The sequence below is a fragment of the Mustelus asterias genome, chromosome 19 (assembly GCF_964213995.1).
Source record: "Mustelus asterias chromosome 19, sMusAst1.hap1.1, whole genome shotgun sequence".
NCBI classification, from domain to species: Eukaryota; Metazoa; Chordata; class Chondrichthyes; order Carcharhiniformes; family Triakidae; genus Mustelus; species Mustelus asterias.
This window is the reverse complement of record NC_135819.1, coordinates 19,899,990-19,927,925: the sequence shown is the minus strand read 5'-3', so window position 1 is coordinate 19,927,925 and position 27,936 is coordinate 19,899,990. Positions and strand designations below refer to the sequence as shown.

At 48.4% G+C, this 27,936-nt stretch overlaps 1 protein-coding gene across 1 annotated transcript; it reads left to right on the top strand.

The window, feature by feature from the left end:
* On the top strand, positions 1 to 7,201 carry trappc5 (trafficking protein particle complex subunit 5). The gene is made up of 2 exons (XM_078235138.1): positions 1 to 137; positions 3,646 to 7,201. Exon 2 carries the CDS (start codon positions 3,653 to 3,655, stop codon positions 4,217 to 4,219), a length of 567 nt encoding a protein of 188 aa, XP_078091264.1. The 5' UTR covers positions 1 to 137; positions 3,646 to 3,652; the 3' UTR covers positions 4,220 to 7,201.
* The last annotated feature ends 20,735 nt before the right edge of the window (positions 7,202 to 27,936 follow it).

Sequence of the window (27,936 nt, the reverse complement as noted above, 5' to 3'; positions counted from 1 at the left end):
CCGGAAGTGAATGTTTCCGGAAATAAACAGCTTTGGAGAGGGAGAGAATGTGAAAGCGGCCCAGAGAACTGAGAGAGAGAAATAATCCTGCATTGGAGAGAGTGTCAGCAGCTGCAGAGAGAGAGAGAGAGAGAGAGGTATATATACTATGTATATATATATATATATATATAGAGAGAGAGAAATGGGGGCAGAGAAATGGAGAGAGAGAAATAGACAGAAATAGGGGGAGGGAGGGAGTGAGTGAGTGAGGGGGAGAAGTAGAGGGGGTGGTTGGAGGGGGAGAAATGGGGAGGGGGGAGTTAGGGGGAGAAATAAGGGGGAGTTAGGGGGAGAAATAAGGGGGGTGTTAGGGGGAGGAATGGAGGGGCCTGGTGCAGGGAGGGGAAGGGAATGGGGAGTAGAGGTAAATGGAAAGTGAGTGGGGGGGGGGGTGGTTCCACAGAACGGTAAACGGAGAGAGTTATCGGGGGGGCCACTTAATAGAGAGGAGTTAGAAAGAACTGAGTGAGAGCAAAATATCTGGGGCTGGGAGAGAGGGAAAGAAATAAAGGGTTAATTTGGAGGACAAAGGGATAATCTGGCTGGGGGAAGGAGGTCGGGGGAATCGGGTGAGATATGTTGCAGGATAACTGAGAGGTTTGGAGGTTAGTTGGGGGTGGAGGGAAGAGAGATTGATGAACAGAGAGTGAGTGAGCTGTATTCCACAGGAGAGGGGAGAGAGACGGATAATCTGGAGGAACAAAGGGAGAGAGAGAGAGAGCCTGGGAGGTGGGGTAGCAGCAAGGTGGACAGATTGGGTGTGATAATCCCTGGGGAAGGATTTGGAATGAGAAGGCTAACCGTTTGACAGTGCTTCTCCTTGTAACACTTTTTTTGTCTTTTTAAAATAAGCCAGTCTTTCATTTATATAGCACCCTTCACAGCCTTGAGATGACTCAGAGTTTTACAACCAGTGAAGTATTTTTGACGTATTGTAAAGGCGGAAAAGCAGCAGCTCATTTGTGCACAGCAAGCTCCCACACACAGCAGTGTGATAATGACCAGAGTGTCCGGTTTTGCCAGGGTAGGTTGAGGGATTTGTGGAGGGCAAAGGGGAGAACTCCCCTGTCCCTCTTCAAATGGTGACCATCGGATCTTATCCACCTGAGAGAGCAGACAGGGCCATGCTTTCAATCCTCACCCGAAGATTGCACCTCTGGCAATGCAGCACTCCCCAGGGAGTGTCAGCCTGGATTCCGGGGCTCTGTTATTGGAATGGGCCTTGGACCCAGAAACATCTGACTCCAAGGCAAAGGAGTGCGGGCGACTGATTTCAAAATAGGGCTATTCAACCTTGAGAAGAGGAAAGCTCAGAGGGCAGGTTTGAGAATGGATAGTGAAGGTCGATCTGGAACTCCAGTCCAGGGCTTGATATCAGTAAATTCTTCCTCATGTGAAGAGTGCTTGATACATGGCAGGTATTTTCCAACAGAGCAGTGGAGGCAAAAGCATTTATCCGCACCTTTTTTGAAGTGCTTTAATGTCGCAATGTACTTAACTGAAGTATTATCAAACGAAGTCCGCATTACACAAAGCCGTTTGGATTAGCGAGCAAAGGGGTGGGTTTGCAGGAGTGTTGTAAGGCAAGGACGGAATTCCAGAGCTGGGGCTGAGCCAGCAGTTACCATTGGGTTGGAGACAATTGGATTGGATAAGAAGCAAGAATTGATGGAGCACAGAGCTTTCGGAGGTGGAGGAGGCTACAGAGATAGGAAGGGTGAGGGATTTGATTTATTATTGTCACATAGAATCCCTACAGCGCAGAAAGAGACCATTTGGCCCATCGAGCCTGCACCGACAAAAATCCCACCCTGTCCTATCCCTGTAACCCCATATATTTAGCCTGCTAATCCCCCTGACACCACAGGGGCAATTTAGCATGGCCAATCCACCTAACCCGCACATCTTTGGAGTGTGGGAGGAAACCGGAGCACCCGGAGGAAACCCATGCAGACGTGGGGAGAATGTGCAAACCCCACATAGACAAGCTGGGAATCGAACCCGGCTCCCTGGCGCTGTGAGGCAGCAGTGCTAACCACCGTGCCACCCCGTGATAGCCCACGGAACTGTATTAGTGGCGTGGCTAAGCAGTCGACTTGTGAGTACTTCTAGTGAGTCTATGGCAGAAGGTAAGGAGGAGAGAGATTCCTGATCAGCCAGGATGGTGTGATAGCTACAGCACGACAGCCTCTCCACATTAGAAGGCCTCACAGAAATTATCTCTCCAGCACTTGCCATTACAATATGGCAATTGCTGGAGAGGGATAATGTTCTCAGTTTATGGTGCAGAGACTGGGTGGTGGGGAGGAAGAGCGTGGGGGACATATAGGAGGAGTATGAGGGAGAACGTATGCTGTGAATGGAATTTGTTGTCTCAGAGGAGGTGGAAGTAGCAATGATTTCAAAAGGAAATTGGATGGGTGTGAGAGCAGTGAGCATGCAGGGCCGGAGCGTCTAATGTCTTCAGAATAAACTTGAGCGCAACTGGTTCAAAGTTTATTAAGCATCCTTTGGAATTAGCATTTTACAGAAAGTAAAAGCGATTAATTTACTGGTGTGTGAGAGAGAGAGAGAAAGAAAGAAGAGAGAGGATACAGACTCGATCCGAAAGCTTGTACTGGATTCAACATTACTGGGCTGCAAACATATAGCTAGCTACACAGAGCATTATAACTTATGTTTTGTTAGAGTCATAGAGGTTTACAGCATGGAAACAGGCCCTTCGGCCCAACTTGTCCATGCTGCCCTTTTTTTTAAAACCCCTAAGCTAATCCCAATTGCCCGCATTTGGCCCATATCCCTCTATACCCATCTTACCCATGTAACTGTCTAAACGCTTTTTAAAAGACAAAATTGTACCCGCCTCTACTACTACCTCTGGCAGCTTGTTCCAGACACTCACCACCCTCTGTGTGAAAAAATTGCCCCTCTGGACCCTTTTGTATCTCTCCCCTCTCACCTTAAACCTATGCCCTCTAGTTTTAGACTCCCCTCCCTTTGGGAAAAGATATTGACTATCTAGCTGATCTATGCCCCTCATTATTTTATAGACCTCTATAAGATCACCCCTCAGCCTCCTACGCTCCAGGGAAAAAAGTCCCAGTCTATCCAGCCTCTCCTTATAACTCAAACCAGCAAGTGGCATCCTAGTAAATCTTTTCTCCACTCTTTCTAGTTTAATAATAACCTTTCTAATATCCCGTTTTGAAATTGCCAGTTACTACCGATGTCTGTAACTTTCGACTAACAAGTCACATCTGTGACCATGAAGCTTGTTTATAACAAGAATCGTTTCTGCTTAACACCGCATTTCCAAATGTAGCCAACTTTCGCAGCTAAACCCAGAATTCCAAGCTGATGTGACCAAATTAGCTCAAGTTAGCTTCAAAGCATAGCATAATTAGGCAGAAATACAGTAAAATGAAGCCTTTTAATGGGTGCAAACATTACAGAGGATCCCACAAGGGCAATGGGGATGGCGTGGGACAATGGGACTAACTGGCTTGCTCTGCAGAGATGGGCTGAATGGCCTCCTGTGCGGTAATGACTCCCGAATGAGCGAAGGCAGTAACTGGGGTTATTCTTTTTTTGGTGTTTCCGAAGGTTTGCCATGGACACGCGCTTCACCAGGGGCAAGTCTCCCATCCTGGAGCGCTCGATAACTCGCCCCAAGACCGAGGTCAGCCTCAGCGCCTTTGCTCTGCTCTTCTCGGAGATTGTGCAGTACTGCCAGAACCGGGTGTACTCCGTGTCCGAGCTCCAGAACAAGCTGTCGGAGCTGGGCCAGCAGGTGGGCGTGCGCATCCTGGACGTGCTGGTGATGCGGGAGAAGAACGGCAAGCGCGAGACCAAGGTCATCAACGTGCTGCTCTTCATCAAGGTCAACGTGTGGAAGGCCCTGTTCGGCAAGGAGGCTGACAAGCTGGAGCAGGCCAACGACGATGACAAGACCTACTATATCATCGAGAAGGAGCCCCTCATCAACGCCTACATCTCGGTGCCCAAGGAGAACAGCACGCTCAACTGTGCCTCCTTCACTGCGGGCGTTGTAGAGGCCATTCTCTCGTACAGCGGCTTCCCTGCCAAGGTGACTGCTCATTGGCACAAGGGCACCACCCTAATGATCAAGTTCGATGAGTCTGTCATTGCGCGCGATAAGGCTCTGGATGGACGCTAAGATGTCCCATTACGGCCTGCGTCACTCTGGCAAGCGTAAAACTGCATCTTCCTCCCTTCCCCTTTCCTCGTTGGTTCCATCTCTCCCCCACCCCCAAAAGACCTAAAACCAGTGACTGCAGTGTTGAGTTGACCTTGTTTCTGCGCCCCCCCCTCCCCATTTGACCATTCCAACTGAACTTGTTTCTGCCCTCCATTCCGAGCTTCACTTGGGGTTGATCTCACCCCCCCCCCCGTCCCTGCGTTTCTGGAACTTGCTCCCAGGTAACCGCAGATCCTCCTAATGTCAGCCACTCATTTGCACCATCCGAAGTTGTATTGTCTGTGGCACGGTGGCACAGCGGTTAGCGCTGCCGCCTCACAGCGCCAGGGACCCGGGTTCGATTCCCAGCACAGGTCACTGTCTGTGCGGAGTCTGCACGTTCTCCCCGTGTCTGCGTGGGTTTCCTCCCACAATTGGAAAGATGTGCAGGTTAGGTGGATTGGCCATGCTAAATTGACCCTTAATGTCAGAGGGATTAGCAGGGTAAATACGTGGAGGCTACAGGAATACAGCCTGTGTGGGATTGTAGTCAGTGCAGACTCGATAGGCCGAATGGACTCCTTCTGCACCGTAGGGATTCTATGATTCTATTCTATGGAAATGACCATAGCACGATTGGTGAAGTCCATTCGGCCCTCGCGCTGGCAGCAGTCTCTCCGACACATGATTTCTGACCAGTTTACACCCAGCTGCCAGTCGGCAGGCCCAGAGTTTCCCATCGTTCAGTGTTAAACCACCGAGACGCAGCATCACACCGGGGAAAGGAGAATGAAGAAATGTCCTATCTACACAAAGGACAGCTTTGGGACAGTTTAGAGGGAGCTTTACTCTGTATCTAACCCCGTGCTGTACCTGTCCTGGGAGTGTTTGATGGGGACAGTGTAGAGGGAGCTTTACTCTGTATCTAACCCCGTGCTGTACCTGTCCTGGGAGTGTTTGATGGGGACTGTGTAGAGGGAGCTTTACTCTGTATCTAACCCCGTGCTGTACCTGTCCTGGGAGTGTTTGATGGGGACAGTGTAGAGGGAGCTTTACTCTGTATCTAACCCCGTGCAGTACCTGTCCTGGGAGTGTTTGATGGGGACAGTTTAGAGGGAGCTTTACTCTGTATCTAACCCCGTGCAGTACCTGTCCTGGGAGTGTTTGATAGGGACAGTTTAGAGGGAGCTTTACTCTGTATCTAACCCCGTGCTGTACCTGTCCTGGGAGTGTTTGATGGGGACAGTGTAGAGGGAGCTTTACTCTGTATCTAACCCCGTGCAGTACCTGTCCTGGGAGTGTTTGATGGGGACAGTGTAGAGGGAGCTTTACTCTGTATCTAACCCCGTGCAGTACCTGTCCTGGGAGTGTTTGATGGGGACAGTGTAGAGGGAGCTTTACTCTGTATCTAACTCCGTGCTGTAACTGTCCTGGGAGTGTTTGATGGGGACAGAGTAGAGGGAGCTTTACTCTATATCTAACCCCGTGCTGTATCTGTCCTGGGAGTGTTTGATGGGGACAGAGTAGAGGAAGCTTTACTCTATCTAACCCCGTGTTTGATGAGGACAGTGTAGAAGGAGCTTTACTCTGTATCTAACCCCATGCTGTACCTGTCCTGGGAGTGTTTGATGGGAACAGTGTAGAGGGAACTTTATCCTGTATCTGACCCCGTGCTGTACCTGTCCTGGGAGTGTTTGATGGGGGACCGTTTAGAGGGAGCTTTACTCTGTATCTAACCCCGTGCTGTACCTGTCCTGGGTGTGTTTGATGGGAACAGTGTAGAGGGAGCTTTACTCTGTATCTAACCCCGTGCTGTACCTGTCCTGGGTGTGTTTGATGGGGAACAGTGTAGAGGGAGCTTTACTCTGTATCTAACCCCGTGCTGTACCTGTCCTGGGAGTGTTTGATGGGGGACAGTGTAGAGGGAGCTTTACTCTGTATCTAACCCTGTGCTGTACCTGTCCTGGGAGTGTTTGATGGGGACAGTGTAGAGGGAACTTTACTCTGTATCTAAGCCCGTGCTGTATCTGCCCTGGGAGTGTTTGATGGGGACAGAGTAGAGGAAGCTTTACTCTATCTAACCCTGTGTTTGACGGGGACAGTGTAGAGGGAGCTTTACTCTGTATCTAACCCCATGCTGTATCTGTCCTGGGAGTGTTTGATGGGGACAGTGTAGAGGGAGCTTTACTCTATATCTAACCCCGTGCTATATCTGCCCTGGGAGTGTTTGATGAGGACAGAGTAGAGGAAGCTTTACTCTATCTAACCCCGTGTTTGACGGGGACAGTGTAGAGGGAGCTTTACTCTGTATCTAACCCCGTGCTGTATCTGTCCTGGGAGTGTTTGATGGGGACAGTGTAGAGTGAGCTTTACGCTGTATCTAACCCCGTGCTGTATCTGTCCTGGGAGTGTTTGACGGGGACAGTGTAGAGGGAGCTTTACTCTGTATCTAACCCCGTGCTGTACCTGTCCTGGGAGTGTTTGATGGGGGACAGTGTAGAGTGAGCTTTACGCTGTATCTAACCCCGTGCTGTACCTGTCCTGGGAGTGTTTGATGGGGGACAGTGTAGAGGCAGCTTTACTCTGTATCTAACCCCGTGCTGTACCTGTCCTGGGAGTGTTTGATGGGGGACAGTGTAGAGGGAGCTTTACTCTGTATCTAACCCCGTGCTGTACCTGTCCTGGGAGTGTTAACTGGTTCTGGGTGCCTGATATGTCCTCATTTAACCACAGAATCTACAGACAATAATTTTTAACTATTCGGCTGTTGTTTGCCCTTGTTGGGGTTAGTTATTTTTGCAAGTGTTTGTTGCAATGGTTCCGTTCTTCTATCTGTGTGAAGTCACATCCGTTTACTTGAAGCCAGCTTCAGCAGAAATGGACTAGGAGTAATTGTGTGTAATATTCCAATTGTTACAAAAATAAATGGGAAAAGAATAAAATGCTTCGTAATTGGTGGTTGATGATGGATGTTGCGAGTCTGTAACGACCAATTGTTCCTGTTCTGGACAGAAAGACCTCGACTGCAACACAGTGCAAAGATCATCGAGTTACAGTCAGTACGAGGCCATTCAGCCCTTCAGTCACCAGAGAAAGCATTTGTAGTTTCCTTTCTGTTCAGGCGATGGCCTAGTGGTATTATCGCTAGACTATTAATCCAGAAACTCAGCTAATGTTCTGGGGACCCGGGTTCGAATCCCGCCACGGCAGCTGGTGGAATTTTGAATTCAATAAAATATATCTGGAATTAAGAATCTACTGATGACCATGAATCAGTTGTTGGAGAAACCCATCTGGTTCGCTAATGTCCTTTAGGGAAGGAAATCTGCCGTCCTTACCCGGTCTGGCCTACATGTGACTCCAGAGCCACAGCAATGTGGTTGACTCTTAACTGTCCTCGGGCAACTAGGGATGGGCAATAAATGCTGGCCCAGCCTCTGCTGCTCCATGTCTCGTGTTAATAAAGAGGATAATTTCTGCCTAAGTGTCTTTCCCTCGAGGCCTGTGCCTGCTTCTGAACATTGCAAACATTTATTAGTGTCACGAGTAGGCTTACATTCACACTGCAATGAAGTTACTGTGAAAGTCCCCCGGTCGTCACACTCCGGTGCCTGTTCGGGTACACTGAGGGAGAATTTAGCATGGACAATGCACCCTAACCAGGACGTCTTTCGGACTGTGGGAGGAAACTGGAGCACCCGGAGGAAACCCCCGCAGACACGGGGAGAATGTGCAGACTCCGCACAGACAGTGACGCAAACTGGGGTCACCTGGCCATGTGTGTGTCATTCTGGTTAATGGTTTAATCACAGGGATGCTGGTTGTCCTCTGGTTTTGTGTGAATGGAAAGTTGTGATAGACAATTCAATTCTGAGGGGATTATGATAGCTCACCTCTCTATGCACGATAATACATTTTCCGGTTGGATTCATAACTGGTTTTCTTTTGTACTCTGGGTGTATTCTTTCTTTTTTCAAAAATATCCGGCCACGGGTCACTGTCAGTGTGGAGTTTGCATGTTCTCCCCGTGTCTGCGTGGGTTTTCTCCCACACTCCAAAGATGTGCGGGTTAGGTGGATTGGCTAAAATTGCCTCAAGGTCAGGGGACTAGCAGGGTAAATGCATGGGGTTATGGGGATAGGGCCTGGGTGGGATTGTGGACAGTGCAGGCTCGGTGGGCCGAATGGCGTCCTTCTGCAGTGCATATTCTATGATTCTAATCGTGACAGAGGTAATATTCACTGTGTACATTCGATGCGAGTCACACAGCTCGGTCGGCTGTGCTGCCTTGACTAAAGTCAGTGCAGACTGGCTGCGGCAAGTTTCGGCCTGTTCAACGTTTTGTCACCACAGCTGCCATGTGACAGTCTAATCTCTCTCTGAATGCAAGAAACTGATTCCAAAGAAAAGTACTGATTAAGCAAAACCGTATTGCTGCACAGTACGGTGTTTTTCCCTCTCTTTGCTCATCATTGCATTCAGATAGGTTTGTGGTTAGGATCACTAGTTGGGCCAAGTTCCAGCCCAGCAGAAGCAAAGAGAGGCAACCCTCCCCAGACCCAACCCTGCACGAGCGAAACTGTACATCTTGCTTTCTCAGGGTGAACCCACCTTTGATTAACCTCCAAAATCCTGGAGCCCAGCATCATGCATTTGTGTAGTACCTTTTTATGACATTATGGCACAGTAGAAGGGCCGTCTGACCTATGGAGCCATTGCAGAGCAATCCTATCGGTCCCATTTGCCAGTCGTCCTGCCACTTTCACAAGTGCTGCCCATCCAATCTTGGAATCCATGATGTGGAGATGCCGGCGTTGGACTGGGGTGGGCACAGTAAGAAGTCTCACAACACCAGGTTCAAGTCCAACAGGTTTATTTGGTAGCACGAGCTTTCGGAACGCTGCTCCTTCATCAGGTGAGCCTTGGAATCATTCATCATCTCTGGTCCCACCCTCCCAGGCAGCAAGTTCCAGATCATTATAACTCACTATGCAAATAAAAAAAACACTCTTTCCTTGCGATTCTTTACAAAAACACTTATTTGTAAAATATCTGGAAAAGGGCATCTCAAAATGGTTGTCATACACTGTGCAATAATATTCAGGTTATCTCCATACATCATGTTTCACTTTGAGGTGTTTTGATACAGTCGAAGAAATGTTACAGACATTTTGAAATGGTCATTGCAAATGGTGCAAAGGTATTTCAGTTGCCTACATAGGTCAAGTTGCCCTTTGAGCTGCTTCCCTACAATTGTGATGCTTGTAATATTTGCCGTATCCATTCATACAGCCAACAAAATCTCACCTGCCCTCCAACTGAGCGTAGACCTCGTCCCATTTACTTCTGAAAGGTCTTAGACTGCGACCTTCCCCCATTGCGTCTCTGTGGGCGGCTGCCCCAAGCTTTGGTGCATCTCTCAGCACGTAGCCCTGGGCATTGGAATGTGCCCGTCTGCAACACGCGGTCGAGGACAAATCTTTGCATTGGCAGATCGGCAAGATTCGGGCGGATCAAAGAGCGTCCTTTTCACCTGTGGTATAAAGCATTGTGATTGTTTGAAATTTGGTATTCTTGTATTTGTCCAAATGGGTGGAAGATGAAAAACTTTGGAGACAGGCCTCTCTTTTCAGTAACATTCAAGTTGTGGACAACAAAGCAAATGTTGATGAAATATGTCAATGTTAAAATAGATAATATTTAAACAACTTAAGTTTATTTATTAGTGTCATAAGTAGGCTCGCACTACACTGCGATGACGTTACTGTGAAAATCCCCGAGTCGCCACACTCTGGCGCCTGTTCAAGGACACTGAGGGAGAATTTAGCACGGCCAATCCACCTAACCAGCACGTCTTTCGGAGGAAATCGGAGCATCCGGAGGAAACCCGCATAGACTCCGCACAGACGGTGATCCAAGCCTGGAATTAAACCCGGGTCCCGGGCGCTGTGAGGCAGCAGTGCTAACCACTGTGCCGCCCACTTAGTTCTTTTAAGCTACTGAAAGTTGCGGTCCAAAGGAATTGAAATGACGCACACAACCGCTGAAACGAGTTGGCGATTCACTAACAGTACTGGATGGAAACACGCTGTGAATTTGCTGAGCGAACGCAGCAGATCTGTCAGCATCTGAAAGGGCTGAGGCAGTTGAATTTTAGCGTTATGCCCTTGTGCCATGCTGGTTGGCTGAAACCTTCACCTGGCTTTTTACGGTGGAACCGTGGTTAGCACTGCTGCCTCACAGCGCCAGGGACCTGGGTTCGATTCCCGGCTTGGGTCACCGTCTGTGCGGAGTTTGCACGTTCTCCCCGTGTCTGCTTGGTTTCCCCCAGGTGCTCCGGTTTCCTCCCACAGTCTGAAAGACGTGCTAGTTAGGGTGCATTGACCCGAACAGGCTCCCGACTGTGGCAACTAGGGGAATTTCACAGTAACTTCATTGCAGTGTTAATGGAAGCCTTACTTCTGACTAATAAATAAACTTTAGTAATCAGTTTAGATTAACTTGAGTATTTGCCATTCTCAAGCACCTTGTCTTGCGTAATAGCAAATGGCTTGGGTGGGTTGAAGCCAAGACTCTAAAAGACACAAAACCTTTAGTCCAAATTGTCAGCATGCTGTGTTGTAACTCTCAAATCTGCTGGATTTCTTGCTGCACCCATCAGTATTCACACAAACACCTGTTAGTTACAAAACAGAAAGAATCCATTTCAGACCATAAGATATAGGAGCAGAATTAGGCCACTCGGCCCATCGAGTCTGCTCCGCCATTCAATCATGGCTGATAAGTTTCTCAATGATGTGGAGATGCCGGCGTTGGACTGGGGTAAACACAGTAAGATGTTTAACAACACCAGGTTAAAGTCCAACAGGTTTATTTGGTAGCAAAAGCCACACAAGCATTCGGAGCTGCAAGCCCTTCAGGTGAGTGGGAATTCTGTTCACAAACAGAGCATATAAAGACACAAACTCAATTTACATGAATAATGGTTGGAATGCGAATACTTACAACTAATCAAGTCTTTAAGAAACAAAACAGCATGAGTGGAGAGAGCATCAAGACAGGCTAAAAAGATGTGTATTGTCTCCAGACAAGACAGCCAGTGAAACTCTGTGAAACTCTGTGAATCATAGAATCATAGAAACGCTACAGTACAGAAAGAGGCCATTCGGCCCATCGAGTCTGCACCGACCACAATCCCACCCAGGCCCTGCCCCCATATCCCTACATATTTTACCCACTAATCCACGCATCCCAGGACACTAAGGGGCAATTTCAACATGGCCAATCAACCTAACCCGCACATCTTTGGACTGTGGGAGGAAACCGGAGCACCCGGAGGAAACCCACGCAGACACGAGGAGAATGTGCAAACTCCACACAGACAGCGACCCAAGCCGGGAATCGAACCCAGGTCCCTGGAGCTGTGAAGCAGCAGTGCTAACCACTGTGTTACCGTGCCGCCCCTGTGGGGGTTACAAATAGTGTGACATGAACCCAATATCCCGGTTGAGGCCGTCCTCGTGTGTGCGGAACTTGGCTATCAGTTTCTGCTCAGCGACTCTGCGCCGTCGTGTGTCGCGAAGGCCGCCTTGGAGAACGCTTACCCGAATATCAGAGGCCGAATGCCCGTGACCGCTGAAGTGCTCCCCAACAGGAAGAAAACAGTCTTGCCTGCTAATTGTCGAGCGGTGTTCATTCATCCGTTGTCGCAGCGTCTGCATAGTTTCCCCAATGTACCATGTACCAATGTACCATGCCTCGGGACAGTTTCTCAATCCCATTCTCCCGCCTTTTCCCCATAACCTTTATCCCCTGACCAATCAAGAACCCATCTATCTCTGTCTTAAGTACACTCAATGACCCAGCCTCCTCTGTGGCAATGAGTTCCACAAATTCACCACCCTCTGGCTGAAGAAGTTCCTCCTCATCTCGGTTCTAAAGGGTCGTCCCTTTACTCTGCAGCTGTGCCCTCAAACCCTAGTCTCTCCTACCAATGGAAACATCTTCCCTTTAATTTTGCTCTATCCAATGGCCCAGTGGGTTCATGTGATCACTATAGCTGTTAATCATAGAAACCCTACAGTGCAGAAAGAGGCCATTCGGCCCATCGAGTCTGCACCGACCACAATCCCACCCAGGCCCTGCCCCCATATCCCTACATATTTAACCCACTAATCCCTCTAACCTACGCATCTCCGGACACTAACGGGTAATTTTAGCACGGCCAATCAACCTGCACATCTTTGGACTGTGGGAGGAAAACCGGAGCACGCGGAGGAAACCCACGCAGGCACGAGGAGAATATGCAAACTCCACACAGACAGTGACCCAAGCCGGGAATCGAACCCAGGTCCCTGAAGCTGTGAAGCAGCAGTGCTAACCACTGTGCTACCGTGCCGCCCACATTAATCTGGAAACATAGAGGGGGTTGCCCCCTCCCACCCCTCCTCCAACTCTTCAGATACCCAGTGGGAATCCCAATGTCCCACTGGATGGGGCATTGGCCAAAATTCAGGATTCCCACTGGGTGCGAGGGCTGGCGGGATTCCTTCAACCCTCCTCCGATCAGGTTCCTGATTAATATGCAGATCCGCGATACAATTATCTACGCTGTCTATGTCCCTCATAATTTTATACACCTCGATCAGGTCCCCCTCTCGGCCTTCTCTGCTCTAAGGAAAACAACCCCACCCTTGGGGCGGCACGGTAGCACAGTGGTTAGCACTGCTGCTTTACAGCTCCAGGGACCTGGGTTCGATTCCCAGCTTGGGTCACTGTCTGTGTGGAGTTTGCACATTCTCCTCGTGTCTGTGTGGGTTTCCTCCGGGTGCTCCGGTTTCCTCCCACAGTCCAAAGATGTGCGGGTTAGGTTGATTGGCCATGCTAAAATTGCCCCTTAGAGTCCTGAGATGTGTAGGTTAGAGGGATTAGCAGGTAAATATGTGGGGGTAGGGCCTGGGTGGGATTGTGGTCGGTGCAGACTCGATGGGCCAAATGGCCTCTTTCTGTACTGTAGGGATTCTATGATTCTAACCAGCCTCTCTTCATAGCTGAAATGCTCCAGCCCAGGCAACATCCTGGGGAATCTCCTCTCCAGTGCAATCATATCCTTCCTATAATGTGGCGACCAGTTCTGCCCTTGAAGAGCTGTTCCCTGATAACCTGAATGCTCTTTCTGTGTCAGTTATATCAAATAATTCCCAGAATGCATAATGAAGCGAGTTCCTTCCTACCCAACCTCTGGATTTGATGGTGGTTTAACTGTTCACGTTACAAGGGGAACAGGATGGCAATTTCAAACAGCGAATACTCTAGGGACCCGGGTTCGAATCCCGCCACGGCAGGTGGTGGAATTTGAATTCAATAAAAAAAATCTGGAATTAAGAATCTACCGATGACCCATTGTCGATTGTCGGAAAAACCCATCTGGTTCACCAATGTCCTTTAGGGAAGGAAATCTGCCATCCTTACCTGGTCTGGCCTACATGTGGCTCCAGAGCCACAGCAATGTGGTTGACTCTCAACTGGCCTCCAAGGGATGGGCAATAAATGCTGGCCAGCCGGCAACCCCCATGTCCCACTAATAAATAAAAAATAGTTAAGCCAGGGCTTCCCAAACTGAGGTCTGTGACTCCCCCCACCCCCCTCGGTGGGGGTCATGAGACGGGATTCTGGGGTTGCGAGCTCTGAGGCAGCAACGACTGTGGTGGAGCTCCAACTAACTGTTAACAGCTTTGAGGCCCCTTCAAGTCTTTGCTTTTTTTCTAAAGAGAGGGCGTGCCCGAACCGCCTGACCTTTGAGGCCTGGCTCCTGCTGAGGGGTCATGGCAATTTTCAAGCCTTCAAATGAGGTTAGAATGGGGAAATATTTGTGAAGTACTAAGCTAAGTGATAGTGTTTGAGGGCTTCCATTGTTCTAGTTCATTCCTGGGTCTCACACCTGACCTGGGATGTAGCCGACATGTCTCCTGGTTGCTATTTCCATTCTTCTGATTAATCTCTGATGCTAACACAAATTTAAGTTCTGATAATCACATCACAATGTCATAGAATCATAGAAACCCTACAGTGCGGAAGGAGGCCATTCGGCCCATCGAGTCTGCACCGACCACAATCGAACCCAGGCCCTACCCCCACATATTTTACCCGCTAATCCCTCTAACCTACGCATCTCAGGACTCTAAGGGGCAATTTTTAACCTGGCCAATCAACCTAACCCGCACATCTTTGGACTGTGGGAGGAAACCAGAGCACCCGGAGGAAACCCACGCAGACACGAGGAGAATGTGCAAACTCCACACAGACAGTGACCCGAGCCGGGAATCGAACCCGGGACCCTGGAGCTGTGAAGCAGCAGTGCTAACCACTGTGCTACCGCGCCGCCCCGCGGTAAATGTGATTTACTTTCTGACTCCGGCAACTTCTAACACCATACTTTCACACCAGGGTTGCCAGGTTCCCAGGAATGGGCCAGGAGTCTCCAGAAATGGAAGGCTAAATCTGAGATTTTGATCAGTCTGTGTGGAGTTTGCACGTTCTCCCCGTCTCTGCGTGGGTTTCCCCCGGGTGCTCCGGTTTCCTCCCACAGTCCAAAGATGTGCAGGTTAGGTGGATTGGCCATGCTAAATTGCCCCTTAGTATCTCAAGATGTGTAGGTTAGGTGGATTGGCCATGCTAAATTGCCCCTTAGTGTCCAAAGATGTGAGGGACAGTGGAATCGTTGCCCTCATTCCCCACTTTGACTTGTGAGTGGCACGGTGGCACAGGGGTTAGCACTGCTGCCTCACAGCTCCAGGGATCTGGGTTCGATTCCCGAATTGGGTCACTGTCTATGTGCAGTTTGCACGTTCTCCCCGTGTCTGCGTGGGTTTCCTCCAGGTGCTCCGGTTTCCTCCCACACTCCAAAGAGATGTAGGTTGGGTTGACTGGCCATGCTAAATCGCCCATAGTGTCCCGGGATGTGTTAGAGGGATCAGCGGGGTAAATGTGTGGGGTTATGCGGATCAGGCCGGGAGTGGGATTATTGTCAGTGCAGACTCGATGGGCCGAATGGCCTCCTTCTGCCCTGTGGGGTTTCTATTAATTCCCAATAAATCAGGTTAGGTGGATTGACTTTGGTAAATTGCCCCTTAGCATTTCAAGATGGGCGGCACAGTGGTTAGCACTGCTGCCTCACAGCACCAGGACCCGGGTTCAATTCCCGGCTTGGATCACTGTCTGTGTGGAGTTTGCACATTCTCCATGTGTCTGCGTGGGTTTCCTCCGGGTGCTCCGGTTTCCTCCCACAGTCCGAAAGACTGGTTAGATGGATTGGCCGTGCTAAATTCTCCCTCAGTGTAACCCGAACAGGCGCCGGAGTGTGGCGGCTGGGGGATTTTCACAGTAACTTCATTGCAGTGTTAATGTAAGCCTTACTTGTGACACTAATAGACAAAAAAAGGTGTGTAGATTCGTGGGGTAAATACGTGGGGTTATGGTGAAAGGGTCTGGGTGGGATGCTATATCGGGCAGTCGGTGCAGAGCTGATGGGCCAAATGGCCTCATTCTGCACTGCAGGGATTCTAGGATTCCAGGATAAAAGCAAAATGCCGCGGATGCTGGAAATCTGAAATGAAAAAAAAGAGAAAATGAGAAACTCAGCTGGTCTGGCAGCGTCTGGAGAGAGAAACAGTTAACGGTTTGAGTCTGTGAGACTCTTCTTCAGAATATAGACATTGTTATGTACAATCTTGGAGAGGAATCAGCGGACATTAAAAACGATACTGGGGGATTTTCTAGGCCCACTCACCCCTGGTGAGTATCACCACGGCTCGGAGAATCGGGCGTCAGGCTAAAACCTGGTTGCTGGGCGGCAACCCGGTTATTATGCAAACCCGCAACTGTAATGCAATTAACGGGTTTGATGGTCCATTCACCGGCCCCCCTACCATTCAACCACCTCACCTGATGAAGGGGCGGCGCTCCGAAAGCTCGTGATGCCAAATAAACCTGTTGGACTTTAACCTGGTGTTGTGAGACTTCTTACCGTATCCATGTAAGCCTAGTTATGACGCTAATAAATAAACTTTAGATCCGGGGCAATGTGGTTGACTCTTAATTGCCCCTCTGAAATGGCCCAGCCACACGGTCAGTGCATGGGCAATTAGGGGTGGGCTGGACCCAGCCAGCGACGCCCACATCCCGTGAAGGAATTTTTAACAATTGGTGTTGGAAGGCAGTGTGTCACAAGGAGGCGTTGGTGGCTAACAGCTGGAATGTGGGACAAGTCGTGTGGTGAAACTTCCAGGAATACACTTAGTCATTCCTATTTCAAACAGATTACAGATGTTGGCAGAATACTGGTGTTAGTCTGTCATGCTGACAGAACCTAATCAGGAACAGAAAGACTGCTACAAATCCAAAAGTGACTCGGGTTTCTCACACAAACAAACTTGTGTGTACGCACAAAGATAGACAGACAAGCAACCAACTTAAATCACGAATAAAAAGAAAAACTCAGCAGGACTGGCAGCATCTATGGAGAGAGAAATGTTAATGTTTCGGGTTCGTATGACTCCTGCTTTCGGGGTGGCACAGTGGGTTAGCACTGCTGCTTCATAGGTCCAGGGACCCGGGTTTGATTCCCAGCTTGGGTCACTGTCTGTGGAGTCTGCACGTTCTCCCCGTGTCTGCGTGGGTTTCCTCCGGGTGCTCCGGTTTCCTCCCACAGTCTGAAAGATGTGCTGGTTAGGGTGCATTGACCCAAACAGGAGTGTGGCGACTAGGGGAATTTCACAGTAACTTCATTGCAGTGTTAATGTAAGCCTTACTTGTGGCTAATAAATACATTTTAAACTTTAGAGAGTGCTTACCCTATTCACACGCTCTGCTACCTGACATTGCCACTACTAACACCTGACAGCCTTTAGCACTACCATGAGCACTCTTTGTCATGTGTCCAATATAATCTTTGTCAAATCTTTCCTGAACTCCCACCGACCCCCTCACCTATTTTGCTCCGCCCCCTCTTCAACAGCATAAAACCCTTCACGTCTCTACCTCTCTTCAGCTCTGAAGAAGAGTCACACGGACTGGAAATGTTAACTCTGTTTCTCTCTCCCCAGATGCTGCCAGACCTGCTGAGTTAAGTTTTAAGTTTATCTTTTAGTGTCACGAGTAGGCTTACATTAACACGGCAATGAGGTTACTGTGAAATTCCCCTCGTCGCCACACTCCGGCGCCTGTTCGGGTACACTGAGGGAGAATTTAGCACGGCCAATGCACCCTAACCAGCACGTCTTTCGGACTGTGGGAGGAAACCGGAGCACCCGGAGGAAACCCACGCAGACACGGGGAGAACGTGCAAACTCCACACAGAGGGTGACCAAAGCCGGGAATCGAACCCGGGTCCCTGACGCTGTGAGGCAGCAGTGCTAACCCACTGTGCCACCGCGCTACTGGCACTTTCTGTTTTTATTTCAGACTTCCAGCGCCTGCAGCATTTTGCTTTTAACCTAAAATGGAACACACCTGTGTACTAGCGAGACAAAGTGGTGAGACTATGAAGCTACTATGGAAGGTGCACCATCAAAGCAATTGATCACACCTGTCCTGGTCCCTCCACATCCACGCTGTAGCTAAGAAAGCCCCATCAATGCCTCTACTTTCTCAGAAGACTAAGGAAATTTGGAATGTCCGCTACAGCTCTCACGAATTTTTACAGATGCACCATAGAAAGCATCCTTTCTGGATATATCACAGCTCGGTATGGCTCCTGCTCTGACCAAGACCGCAAGAAACTACAAAGGGTTGCAATCCATCATGCAAACCAGCCACCCATCCATTGACTCCGTCTACACTTCCTGCTGCCTCGGCAAAGCAGCCAGCATAATTAAGGACCCCACACACCCCAGAATCCTACAGTGCAAAAGGAGGCCATTCGACCCATCAAGTCTGCACCGACCACAATCCCACTCAGAGCCTGTCCCCATGCATTTATTTACCCTAGCTAGTCTCCCTGACACTAAGGGGTAATTTAGCATGGCCAATCCACCTAATCCGCACATCTTCGGACTGTGGGAGGAAACTGGAGCACCCGGAGGAAACCCACGCAGACATGGGGAGAATGAGCAAACTCCACACAGACAGTGACCCAAACCAGGAGTCAAACCCGGGTCCCTGGTGCTGTGAGGGAGCAGTGCTAACCACTGTGCCACCATGCCCCCATTCTCTCTTCCACCTTCTTCCGTCGGGAAAAAGATACAAAAGTCTGAGGTCACGTACCGATCGACTCAAGAACAGCTTCTTCCCTGCTGCTGTCAGACCTTTGAATGGACCTACCTTGCATTAAGTTGATCTTTCTCTACACCCTAGCTATGGCTGTAGCACTACATTCTACACTCTCTTGTTTCCTTCTCTATGAATGGTATGCTTTGTCTGTATAGTGGGCAGGAAACAATACTTTTCATTGTATACTAATACATGTGGCAATAATAAATCAAATCAAATCAAAATCATACTCTTCAAAGGGAGGTTTCAGACAAAAGGAAATTTACAGCCACTTCCCGCTCAGTTTCAGTTTTATTAAGATTATCATGCACAAATCGTCCCCTTACAAAGAACAAAGAACAGCACAGCACAGGACCCTCCAAGCCTGTGCCGCTCCTTGGTCCAACTAGACCAATCGTTTGTATCCCTCCATTCCCAGGCTGCTCATGTGACTATCCAGTTAAGTCTTAAACGATGTCAGCGTGCCTGCCTCCACCACCCTACTTGGCAGCGCATTCCAGGCCCCCACCACCCTCTGTGTAAAAAACATCCCTCTGATATCTGAGTTATACTTCGCCCCTCTCACCTTGAGCCCGTGACCCCTCGTGAACGTCACTTCTGATCTGGGAAAAAGCTTCCCACCGTTCACCCTATCTATCCCCTTCATAATCTTGTACACCTCTATTAGATCTCCCCTCATTCTCCGTCTTTCCAGGGAGAACAAGCCCAGTTTACCCAATCTCTCCTCATAGCTAAGACCCTCCATACCAGGCAACATCCTGGTAAACCTTCTCTGCACTCTCTCCAACGCCTCCACGTCCTTCTGGTAGTGTGGCGACCAGAACTGGACGCAGTACTCCAAATGTGGCCTAACCAGCGTTCTATACAGCTGCATCATCAGACTCCAGCTTTTATACTCTATACCCCGTCCTATAAAGGCAAGCATACCATATGCCTTCTTCACCACCTTCTCCACCTGTGTTGCCACCTTCAAGGATTTGTGGACATGCACACCTAGGTCCCTCTGTGTTTCTATACTCCTGATGACTCTGCCATTTATTGTACAACTCCTCCCTACATTATTTCTTCCAAAATGCATCACTTCGCATTTATCCGGATTAAACTCCATCTGCCACCTCTCCGCCCAACTTTCCTGCCTATCTATATCCTGCTGTATTGCCCGACAATGCTCTTCGCTATCCGCAAGTCCAGCCATCTTCGTGTCATCCGCAAACTTGCTGATTACACCAGTTACACCTTCTTCCAAATCATTTATATATATCACAAATAGCAGAAGTCCCAGTACAGAGCCCTGCGGAACACCACTGGTCACAGACCTCCAGCCGGAAAAAGATCCTTCGACCACTACCCTCTGTCTCCTATGGCCAAGCCAGTTCTCCACCCATCTAGCCACTTCTCCTTGTATCCCATGAGCCTTAACCTTCTTAACCATCCTGCCATGTGGGACTTTGTCAAATGCCTTACTGAAATCCATATAGACGACCCTTACTGAAATCCATATAGACCCTCACTGAAGCTAGTTAAAATGAACCATGTCCATGATTCTCATTCTGCAACTTTGTCATTAAGCACCCTGGTGATGCCCTGGTTTCTGTGGCTATGACTCTTTCATTCCTTCCCCCTACAGTATAAATATCTCTCACTTTCTCTGCATTTTAGCTTTGGCAAAGGGTCATCTGGACTCGAAACGTCAGCTCTTTTCTCTCCTTACAGAGGCTGCCAGACCTGCTGAGATTTTCCAGCATTTTCCCTTTTGCTCTGCTGTTCAAAGTTGCTCTGTACACAAGCAGCGCAGTGAGATTAACTTCCCCCCGGCCCCGACATTCACAGGAACTTTGTATAGTCGTACCTTGAGCCCCTTAATTCCTGCCTCTGCTCCCCGCCCCCCCAAATGCCAACCTCCCTAATACTGAGAGCATTCCTGATCCCCTCCCGTCTCCCCCAGGAACTCTGTGTTGGAAGTACCTCCTTTATGGTGCTGTTCAAAATCTCTGCGCAAAGATTTACAAGGATGTTGCCTGGATTGAGTGGCATGCCTTATGAGGATAGGCTGAGGGAGCTCGGTCTTTTCTCCTTGGAGAGACGTAGGATGAGAGGAGACCTAATAGAGGTATATAAGATGTTGAGAGGCATAGATCGGGTGGACTCTCAGAGGCTTTTTCCCAGGGTGGAAATGGCTGCTACGAGAGGACACAGGTTTAAGGTGCTGGGGGGTAGGTACAGGGGAAATGTTAGGGGGAAGTTTTTCACACAGAGGGTGGTGGGCGAGTGGAATCGGCTGCCGTCAGTGGTGGTGGAGGCAAACTCAATAGGGTCTTTTAAGAGATTCCTGGATGAGTACATGGGACTTAATAGGATGGAGGGTTATAGGTAGACCTAAAAGGTAGGGATATGTTCGGCACAACTTGTGGGGCCGAAGGGCCTGTTTTGTGCTGTAGTTTTTCTATGTTTCTATGTTTCTAAAGCTCGGCCTGAGTGCGGTGCCACAACATCTACGCTGATAGGACAAGGAGGTAGATCCCAGGTCCACCCCCCCGCTGGGAGAGAGATCAAACCCACCGCCTCCACCCCCCTCCCCCCCCCCCCCCCCCCCCACCTCCCCCCTACTGTTGTTGGCATCAATCTGATCCACACACTGGTCGCCCAGCCAACTGAGTCAACCAGCCTAACCCCTCACAGCAAAAAAATCTGAGGTCACGTACCAATAGACTCAAGAACAGCTTCTTCTCTGCTGCTGTCAGACTTTTGAATGGGCGTATCTCGTATTAAGTTGATCTTTCTCTACACCCTAGCTATGACTGTAACACTACATTCTGCAGTCTCTCCTTTCCTTCTCTATGAACGGTATGCTTTGCCTGTATAGCGTGCAAGAAACAATACTTTTCACTGTATGTTAATACATGGAACAATGATAAATCAAATCAAATGGAGAGTTGCTACGGCAACACTTAGATCAGAGATTATAGAATCCTACAGTGCAGAAGGAGGCCATTCAGCCCATTGAGTCTGCACCGACCACAATCCCACCCAGACCCTATCCCCATAACCCAATACATTTACCCTAGCCAGTCCCCCTGACACTGAGGGGCAATTTTACCATGGCCGATCCACCTAACCTGCACATCTTTGGACTGTGGGAGGAAACTGGAGCATCCAAAGGAAACCCAAGCAGACACGGGGAGAATGTGCAAACTCCACGCAGACAGTGACCCAAGCCGGGAAGGGCGGGGAATCTGATGAAGAAAATGTATAACCGTTCTGTTTTTACTGATAACTTCAGAACTTGTCTGAGAGGTCCGGGTACCCTGTATCTGTGACCATCAAGATAACGTCTCCCACTGATCACTGGTTTTGAATAAAAGTTTTCCCTTTTGTACTGTGACATTGGTTTCCTGAGTCTAATTGCCACCTTGTCGAAAGCCCCACTAATACGCATGGAAGGCGGCTCAGATCAGCATCTCTTGTGGTCTGGGAGAAACAGGGTGTCCTCTGAGAATGACCTGGACATGTTAATGGTTGGCCTCCTACATTTCAGCTGTGCCTCGTCTGCCACAGGAGGGAGACACTTGGCTGAACAGCCACCCTGTCTTTCAATTTTAAGGAGGTACTTTGAAGGAGGCCTTGTGGCGCAGTGGGTTAGCGTCCCTGCCTCTGAGCCAGAAGCTCCGGGGGTTCGAGTCCCACCCCAGGACTTGATGGTTAAGGAAGGTGCGTTCATAATGCGCCAAACAGGTTGAGTGTCAACCTGCAAAATCCTTCCAAACGCACCAATGGCTGGCGGTGAGAGTGGGAGAGTCTCCTGGTCAGCCATGTAATGGAAAGAAATTGAATATCACCATTCATAGCTCCAGACTACAGTATGCATGTAGAGAAGCGGGCAGCACAGTGGTTAGCACTGCTGCCTCACAGCGCCAGGGACCCAGATTCGATTTCCGGCTTGGGTCACAGTCTGTGCGGAGTCTGGTCTGCACGTTCTCCCCGTGTCTGCGTGGGTTTCCTCCGGGTGCTCCAGTTTCCTCCCACAGTCTGAAAGACGTGCTGGTTAGGGTGCATTGACCCGAACAGAAGTTTCAAACTCAACGCTGGACTTTGACTGAGTGGCTGACAAAAACCCGGGCAGATATTGGCCTGTATCCACGTGTCGGTCTCTGCAGTCCCCTCGGTCTGGTCTGGTCTTTGGTCTGGTCGGATCCTCTTCCTCTGGGTCTGGTCTGTTTTTCCTTCTTCTCCTCTGGATGGTCCAGGGTCTTTCTTCACGGTGGTTGGTCTCTCGAGTCGCTGCTGCTGGTTGTGTGTCGCGCAGCACCTTTATCCTTGGATTAGTTTGCGCCCTTTTGGGTGGGCCCTCGATCACTACCAATCAATTGTTCAGGGTTCGATCACCCTGATCGATGGAGTCCACTCGGGCGCTGCCACACCGATTTCGGGGTGTATACCAAGCAGCCATGCTTGTGGGTCCTGGAGGCACATAGGTCACAGCCCTCCCTCCCAAATAAGGGCCCCTTTGTCTGGCAAACGAATATGTTTGACCAACGAGTGTCCATTCTTTTTGAGATGGCCTATTTCTTGTGTATTCCCAATGTCTCAGGCTGCGGCCTGCTTGTCTCAGTCCTGTATTCATTTAGGGCTGCACTCTGTTTGCCTCAGTCTTTACACACACTTGGCCATCCTATCCCATCATGCTTTGCAATCACCATCTTTGGTGGCCCGTTTGGCCATCAAGTGAAATACTGAGAGTTCAGGGTCAATGCGTTCCTCTAAGAGTGAAGGGCAAGGGCGGCAAGTCCAGGGAACCCTGGATGTCAAGGGATATTGAGGGTCTGATGAAGAATAAAAGGACGTGTATGGTAGGTATTGAGTACTAAAAATGGGGGAGGCCCTTCAGGAGTGCAGAGAGTGTAAAGGGGTGCTTAAAAAAGAAATTAGGAGGGCAGCGAGGGGCCAAGAAATGTAATTGAAGAGCAGGGGGATGACCAGGGAAAGAATGGGGCCCATTTGAGACGAAAGGGGAATCTCTGTGTGGAGCCAGAGTACGTGGGCGAGGTCTTAAATTAATATTTTTCATCTGTATTCACGAAGGAGAGACATTGTAGCTGGAGATTACAGTTGGGATGGTGAAGTTCTAGAGCAGTGGTTCCCAAACCTTTTTCACTGGGCCGCACTTTCAGAATAAAAATTTGCTTGCGCCACACCGAATTTTTTATTGATAAGAAATACATTCAAAAACAGAAAAACAACTCCTAGCAGTGCTTGATTCATAACATAGAACACAACTACTTTATAATATGATCATGGGACATCCAGAAAGTATAAAACAATGCAGCTACATAAAAACATGATTCATTCCCAAAATATACTTATAGACGAGCCTCTTACATATATAACCTTAAGTAAGTAAGTATACAAACTCAATGAGAGGTGTGAGCTTGTTTTTGTCAGGTAATTTCATTTATATTAGGTCTAATTTGAGACAAACTCTCATCAACACAAAGAAGCTTTTCTCTTTTCTGGTCTTTGATATTTGTCAGAGCTGAAAATCCCTGTTCACAACAATATGTCGTGGAGAACTGTAGAAGAATAGCTCATGCTCTTGAAGAGATGCATGGATACTGTTTCTGGTTGTATATCCAAAAAGAGTCTAGTGACATACTCCCGTGTTTCATTTTCAAGGTGCGATCACTTGAAATGCAGGCCATTCCCTCCTCCTCATCTAATGTCAGACCTGAACAGCTGGAATTCGCAAAGGGGTCCCTAACCCAGTCGATTTTTTCTGTAGACAACGATGGGAAGTAATGATCAATCTTTTCCACCAGTGTTGCAAGATGTTCCTGTATGAGGCCATACAATTCATTGCTCGTTTTAAAACTTTTTACCAGTGGGAACATTTCGAGGTTAGGTTGCATCGCTCTTCCGAGCCAGAGCTGAAGCTTTTTTTTGAATGCAGTTAGTTTGTCTGTAGTTGTGAGGATATTGTCATCGCGGCCTTGCATACTGGCATTGAGCACATTCAACCGGGAAAAGATATCGGCCAAATATGCCAGCTTTGCACACCAGTCATTGTCATCCAGTTGGTGGTACAATGGGTTCCCTTCTTGTTCCAAAAATTCTCTTAATTCGTTCTTCAGTTCCAACACCCAATTTAAAACTTTTCCGTGGGACATCCAGCGAACCTCCGAGTGCAGAATTAGGCATTGATGTTTTGATTCCATGTCTTTGCAGAGTTGAGCAAATAACCGTGCCTTTAGTGGTTTTGCTTTGATGAAGTTCACAATGCGCACAGTCTGATCTAGAACCAACTTCAAATCAGCTACAAGGGTCTTGGTGATTAATACCTCTCTGTGTAAAAAACAGTGAGTTGATATTACATCTGGATTTTTCTGTTTGATGTGTGCCACCAAGCCTCTCACATTCCCTATCATTCATGGCGCTCCATCCGTACAAATTCCAATACAAGAATCCCATGAAATCTCAACTTTTTCCAAATACTCAGACAAGGTTTGGAAAATATCTTGTCCTCTGGTATGTTTTTCAAGTTCCTTGCAAAATAGAAACTGTGTGATTATTTCGTCATTGTGAATGAATCCGATATAGGCAAGCAACTGTGCTTTTCCACTAATGTCGGTCGATTCATCAACTTGAATGGCAAGTTTAGAATTCTTCATACTTTCGGAAACACGCTTCTCAATATTAGCTGACATATCAACTATTCTTCTGCGAATTGTATTATCAGAATTTCCATAACTTCTCGCTCAGCATCATCACCAAACACAGTTTTCACAATCAAGCTGCAGGCAGGCTGAATCAATTTTTCAGCTATTGTACGTGGTTTTGTCTGTTGAGCAATAAATTCAACCACTTGGTAAGATACAATCTGCATCTTATCTGAGACTGTCATTCATTTTTTGAAATATGATCGTTGGGATTTCTGCTGTTCCAAAAGCCTTTCAAAATATTGAACATCCTTGTTTGCCAGATTTCCATGTTTTGACAACAGATGTCTTTTCATCTTGCCTGGGACCATATTGGAATTGGAAAGCTTCTCACCACAGATCAAACACATAGGCCGAAGTACGTTTTCATCTCCAGTCCATGTGAAACCGAGACTCAGATAGCTATCCATATATTGTCGACAAACTTTCTTTTTTGGAGGTTTGCTTGGGCCTGCTACTGGTGTAGAATTAAACGACTCTTCTTCAGCACTCTGTTCGAACGGCGGTTCTGGATCACAACGTGGACTCGGATCGTCCTCAACATCACTTGATGCTCTTGCTCTCACTTTGGAAAAATATCTAAACCATGTTTAAATGTTTCTTTAATTGTCCTTGAATCTTCCCGCCACACTTGCCATCCTCTCTCGCCGCACCAGTGTGGCGCGCCGCACCCTTTGGGAACCACTGTTCTAGAGTATGTTAAGGTTAATAAGGAGGAGGTGTTCGATGTTTTAGTGGGATTAAAGGTACATAAATCCTCAGGACCTGATGTATCCCAGGCTGCTATCGGAGGCAAGGAGGAGATTGCAGAGGCCCTGACAGAGATTTAAATCTTCACTGGCCACAGATGAAGTTCCAGATGACTGGAGGATAGCAAATCTGAGGTCCCTATCTGCTTCAAGAAGACGGCCATCATCCCGGTGCCTAAGAAAAACCAAGCAGCGAGCCTCAGTGACTATCGTCCGGTGGCTCAGACATCCATCATTATGAAGTGCTTCAAAAGGTTAGTCATGGCACGAATCAATTCCAGCCTCCCGGACTACCTGGATCCACTACAGTTTGCCGACCACCGCAACAGGTCCACAGCAGATGCCATCTCCGGCCCTGCACTCAACCATGGATCACCTAGATAACAAGGACACCTATGTCAGACTGCTATTTATTGATTACAGCTCACAACTATTATTCCTACAAAACTCATCTCCAAACTCCGTGGCCTGGGCGTCGGCTCCTCCCTCTGCGACTGGATCCTGAACTTCCTAACTCACAGACCACAATCAGTAAGAATAGGCAATAACACCTCCTCCACGATCATCCTCAACACCGGTGCCCCACAAGGCTGGGTTCTCAGCCCCTTACTATATTCCTTATACACCTATGACTGTGCGGCCAAATTCCCCTTAAACTCGATTTTCAAGTTTGCTGACGACACCACTGTAATGGGATGGATCTCAAACAATGACGAGACAGAGTACAGGAATGAGATAGAGAATCTGGTGAACTGGTGCGGCAACAATAATCCCTCCCTCAATGTCAACAAAATGAAGGAGATTGTCATCAACTTCAGAAAGGGTAAAGGAGAACATGCCCCCGTCTACATCAATGGGGATGAAGTGGAAAGGGTCGAGAGCTTCAGGTTTTTAGGTGTCCAGATCACCAACAACCTGTCCTGGTCCCCCCATGCCGACACTATAGTTAAGAAAGCCCATCAACGCCTCTACTTTCTCAGAAGATTAAGGAAATTTGGCATGTCAGCTACAACTCTCACCAACTTTTACAGATGCACCATAGAAAGCATCCTTTCTGGTTGTATCACAGCTTGGTCTGGCTCCTGCTCTGCCCAAGACCGCAAGAAACTACAAAAAGCCATGAATGTAGCCCAATCCATCACTCAAATCAGCCTCCCATCCATTGACTCTGTCTACACTTCCCGCTGCCTCGGCAAAGCAGCCAGCATAATTAAGGACCCCACGTACCCCGGACATTCTCTCTACCACCTTCTTCCGTCGGGAAAAAGATACAAAAGTCTGAGGTCACGTACCAACCGAATCAAGAACAGCTTCTTCCCTGCTGCTGTCAGATTTTTGAATGGACCGACCTTGCATTAAGTTGATCTTTCTCTACACCCTAGCTATGACTGTAACACTACATTCTGCACTCTCTCGTTTCGTTCTCTATGAACGTTATGCTTTGTATAGCGCACGAGAAACAATACTTTTCACTGTATACTAATATATGTGACAATAATAAAACAAATAAAAAAAAATCAAAATGTGGTACCTTTATTTAAGAAGGGCAGCAGGGATAAGCCAGGTAATTACAGGCCAGTTAGTCTAATGTCAGGAAAAGTATTGGAAAACATTTCGGAGAGATTAATCAACAGCAGGGATTGATCAGGGGTAGTCAGCACGGATTTGTTGATGGGAGATCCTGTCTAACTAATTTAATTGAGTTTTTTGAACAGGCAACTAAATATATTGATGAGGGTAGCACAGTTGGTGTGCTTGACATGGACTTCAGCAAGGCCTTTGACAAGGTCCCACATGGAATGGTGGTCCAAAAGGCCAGATCACATGGGATCCAAGACAAATTGGATCCAAAATTGTTTTGTTAAAAAGAGGCAAAGGATGATGGTGGAGGGTTGTTTTTGTGATTGGAAGCCAGTGACCAGCAGTGTGAAGCCCTATCAATTAGGCAAAAGACTACTTGTGTGCCAAT

Bases quoted from the DNA above. Each gene is read 5' to 3' on its own strand.
- trappc5 (XM_078235138.1), top strand. From the start codon at position 3,653: ATGGACACGCGCTTCACCAGGGGCAAGTCTCCCATCCTGGAGCGCTCG.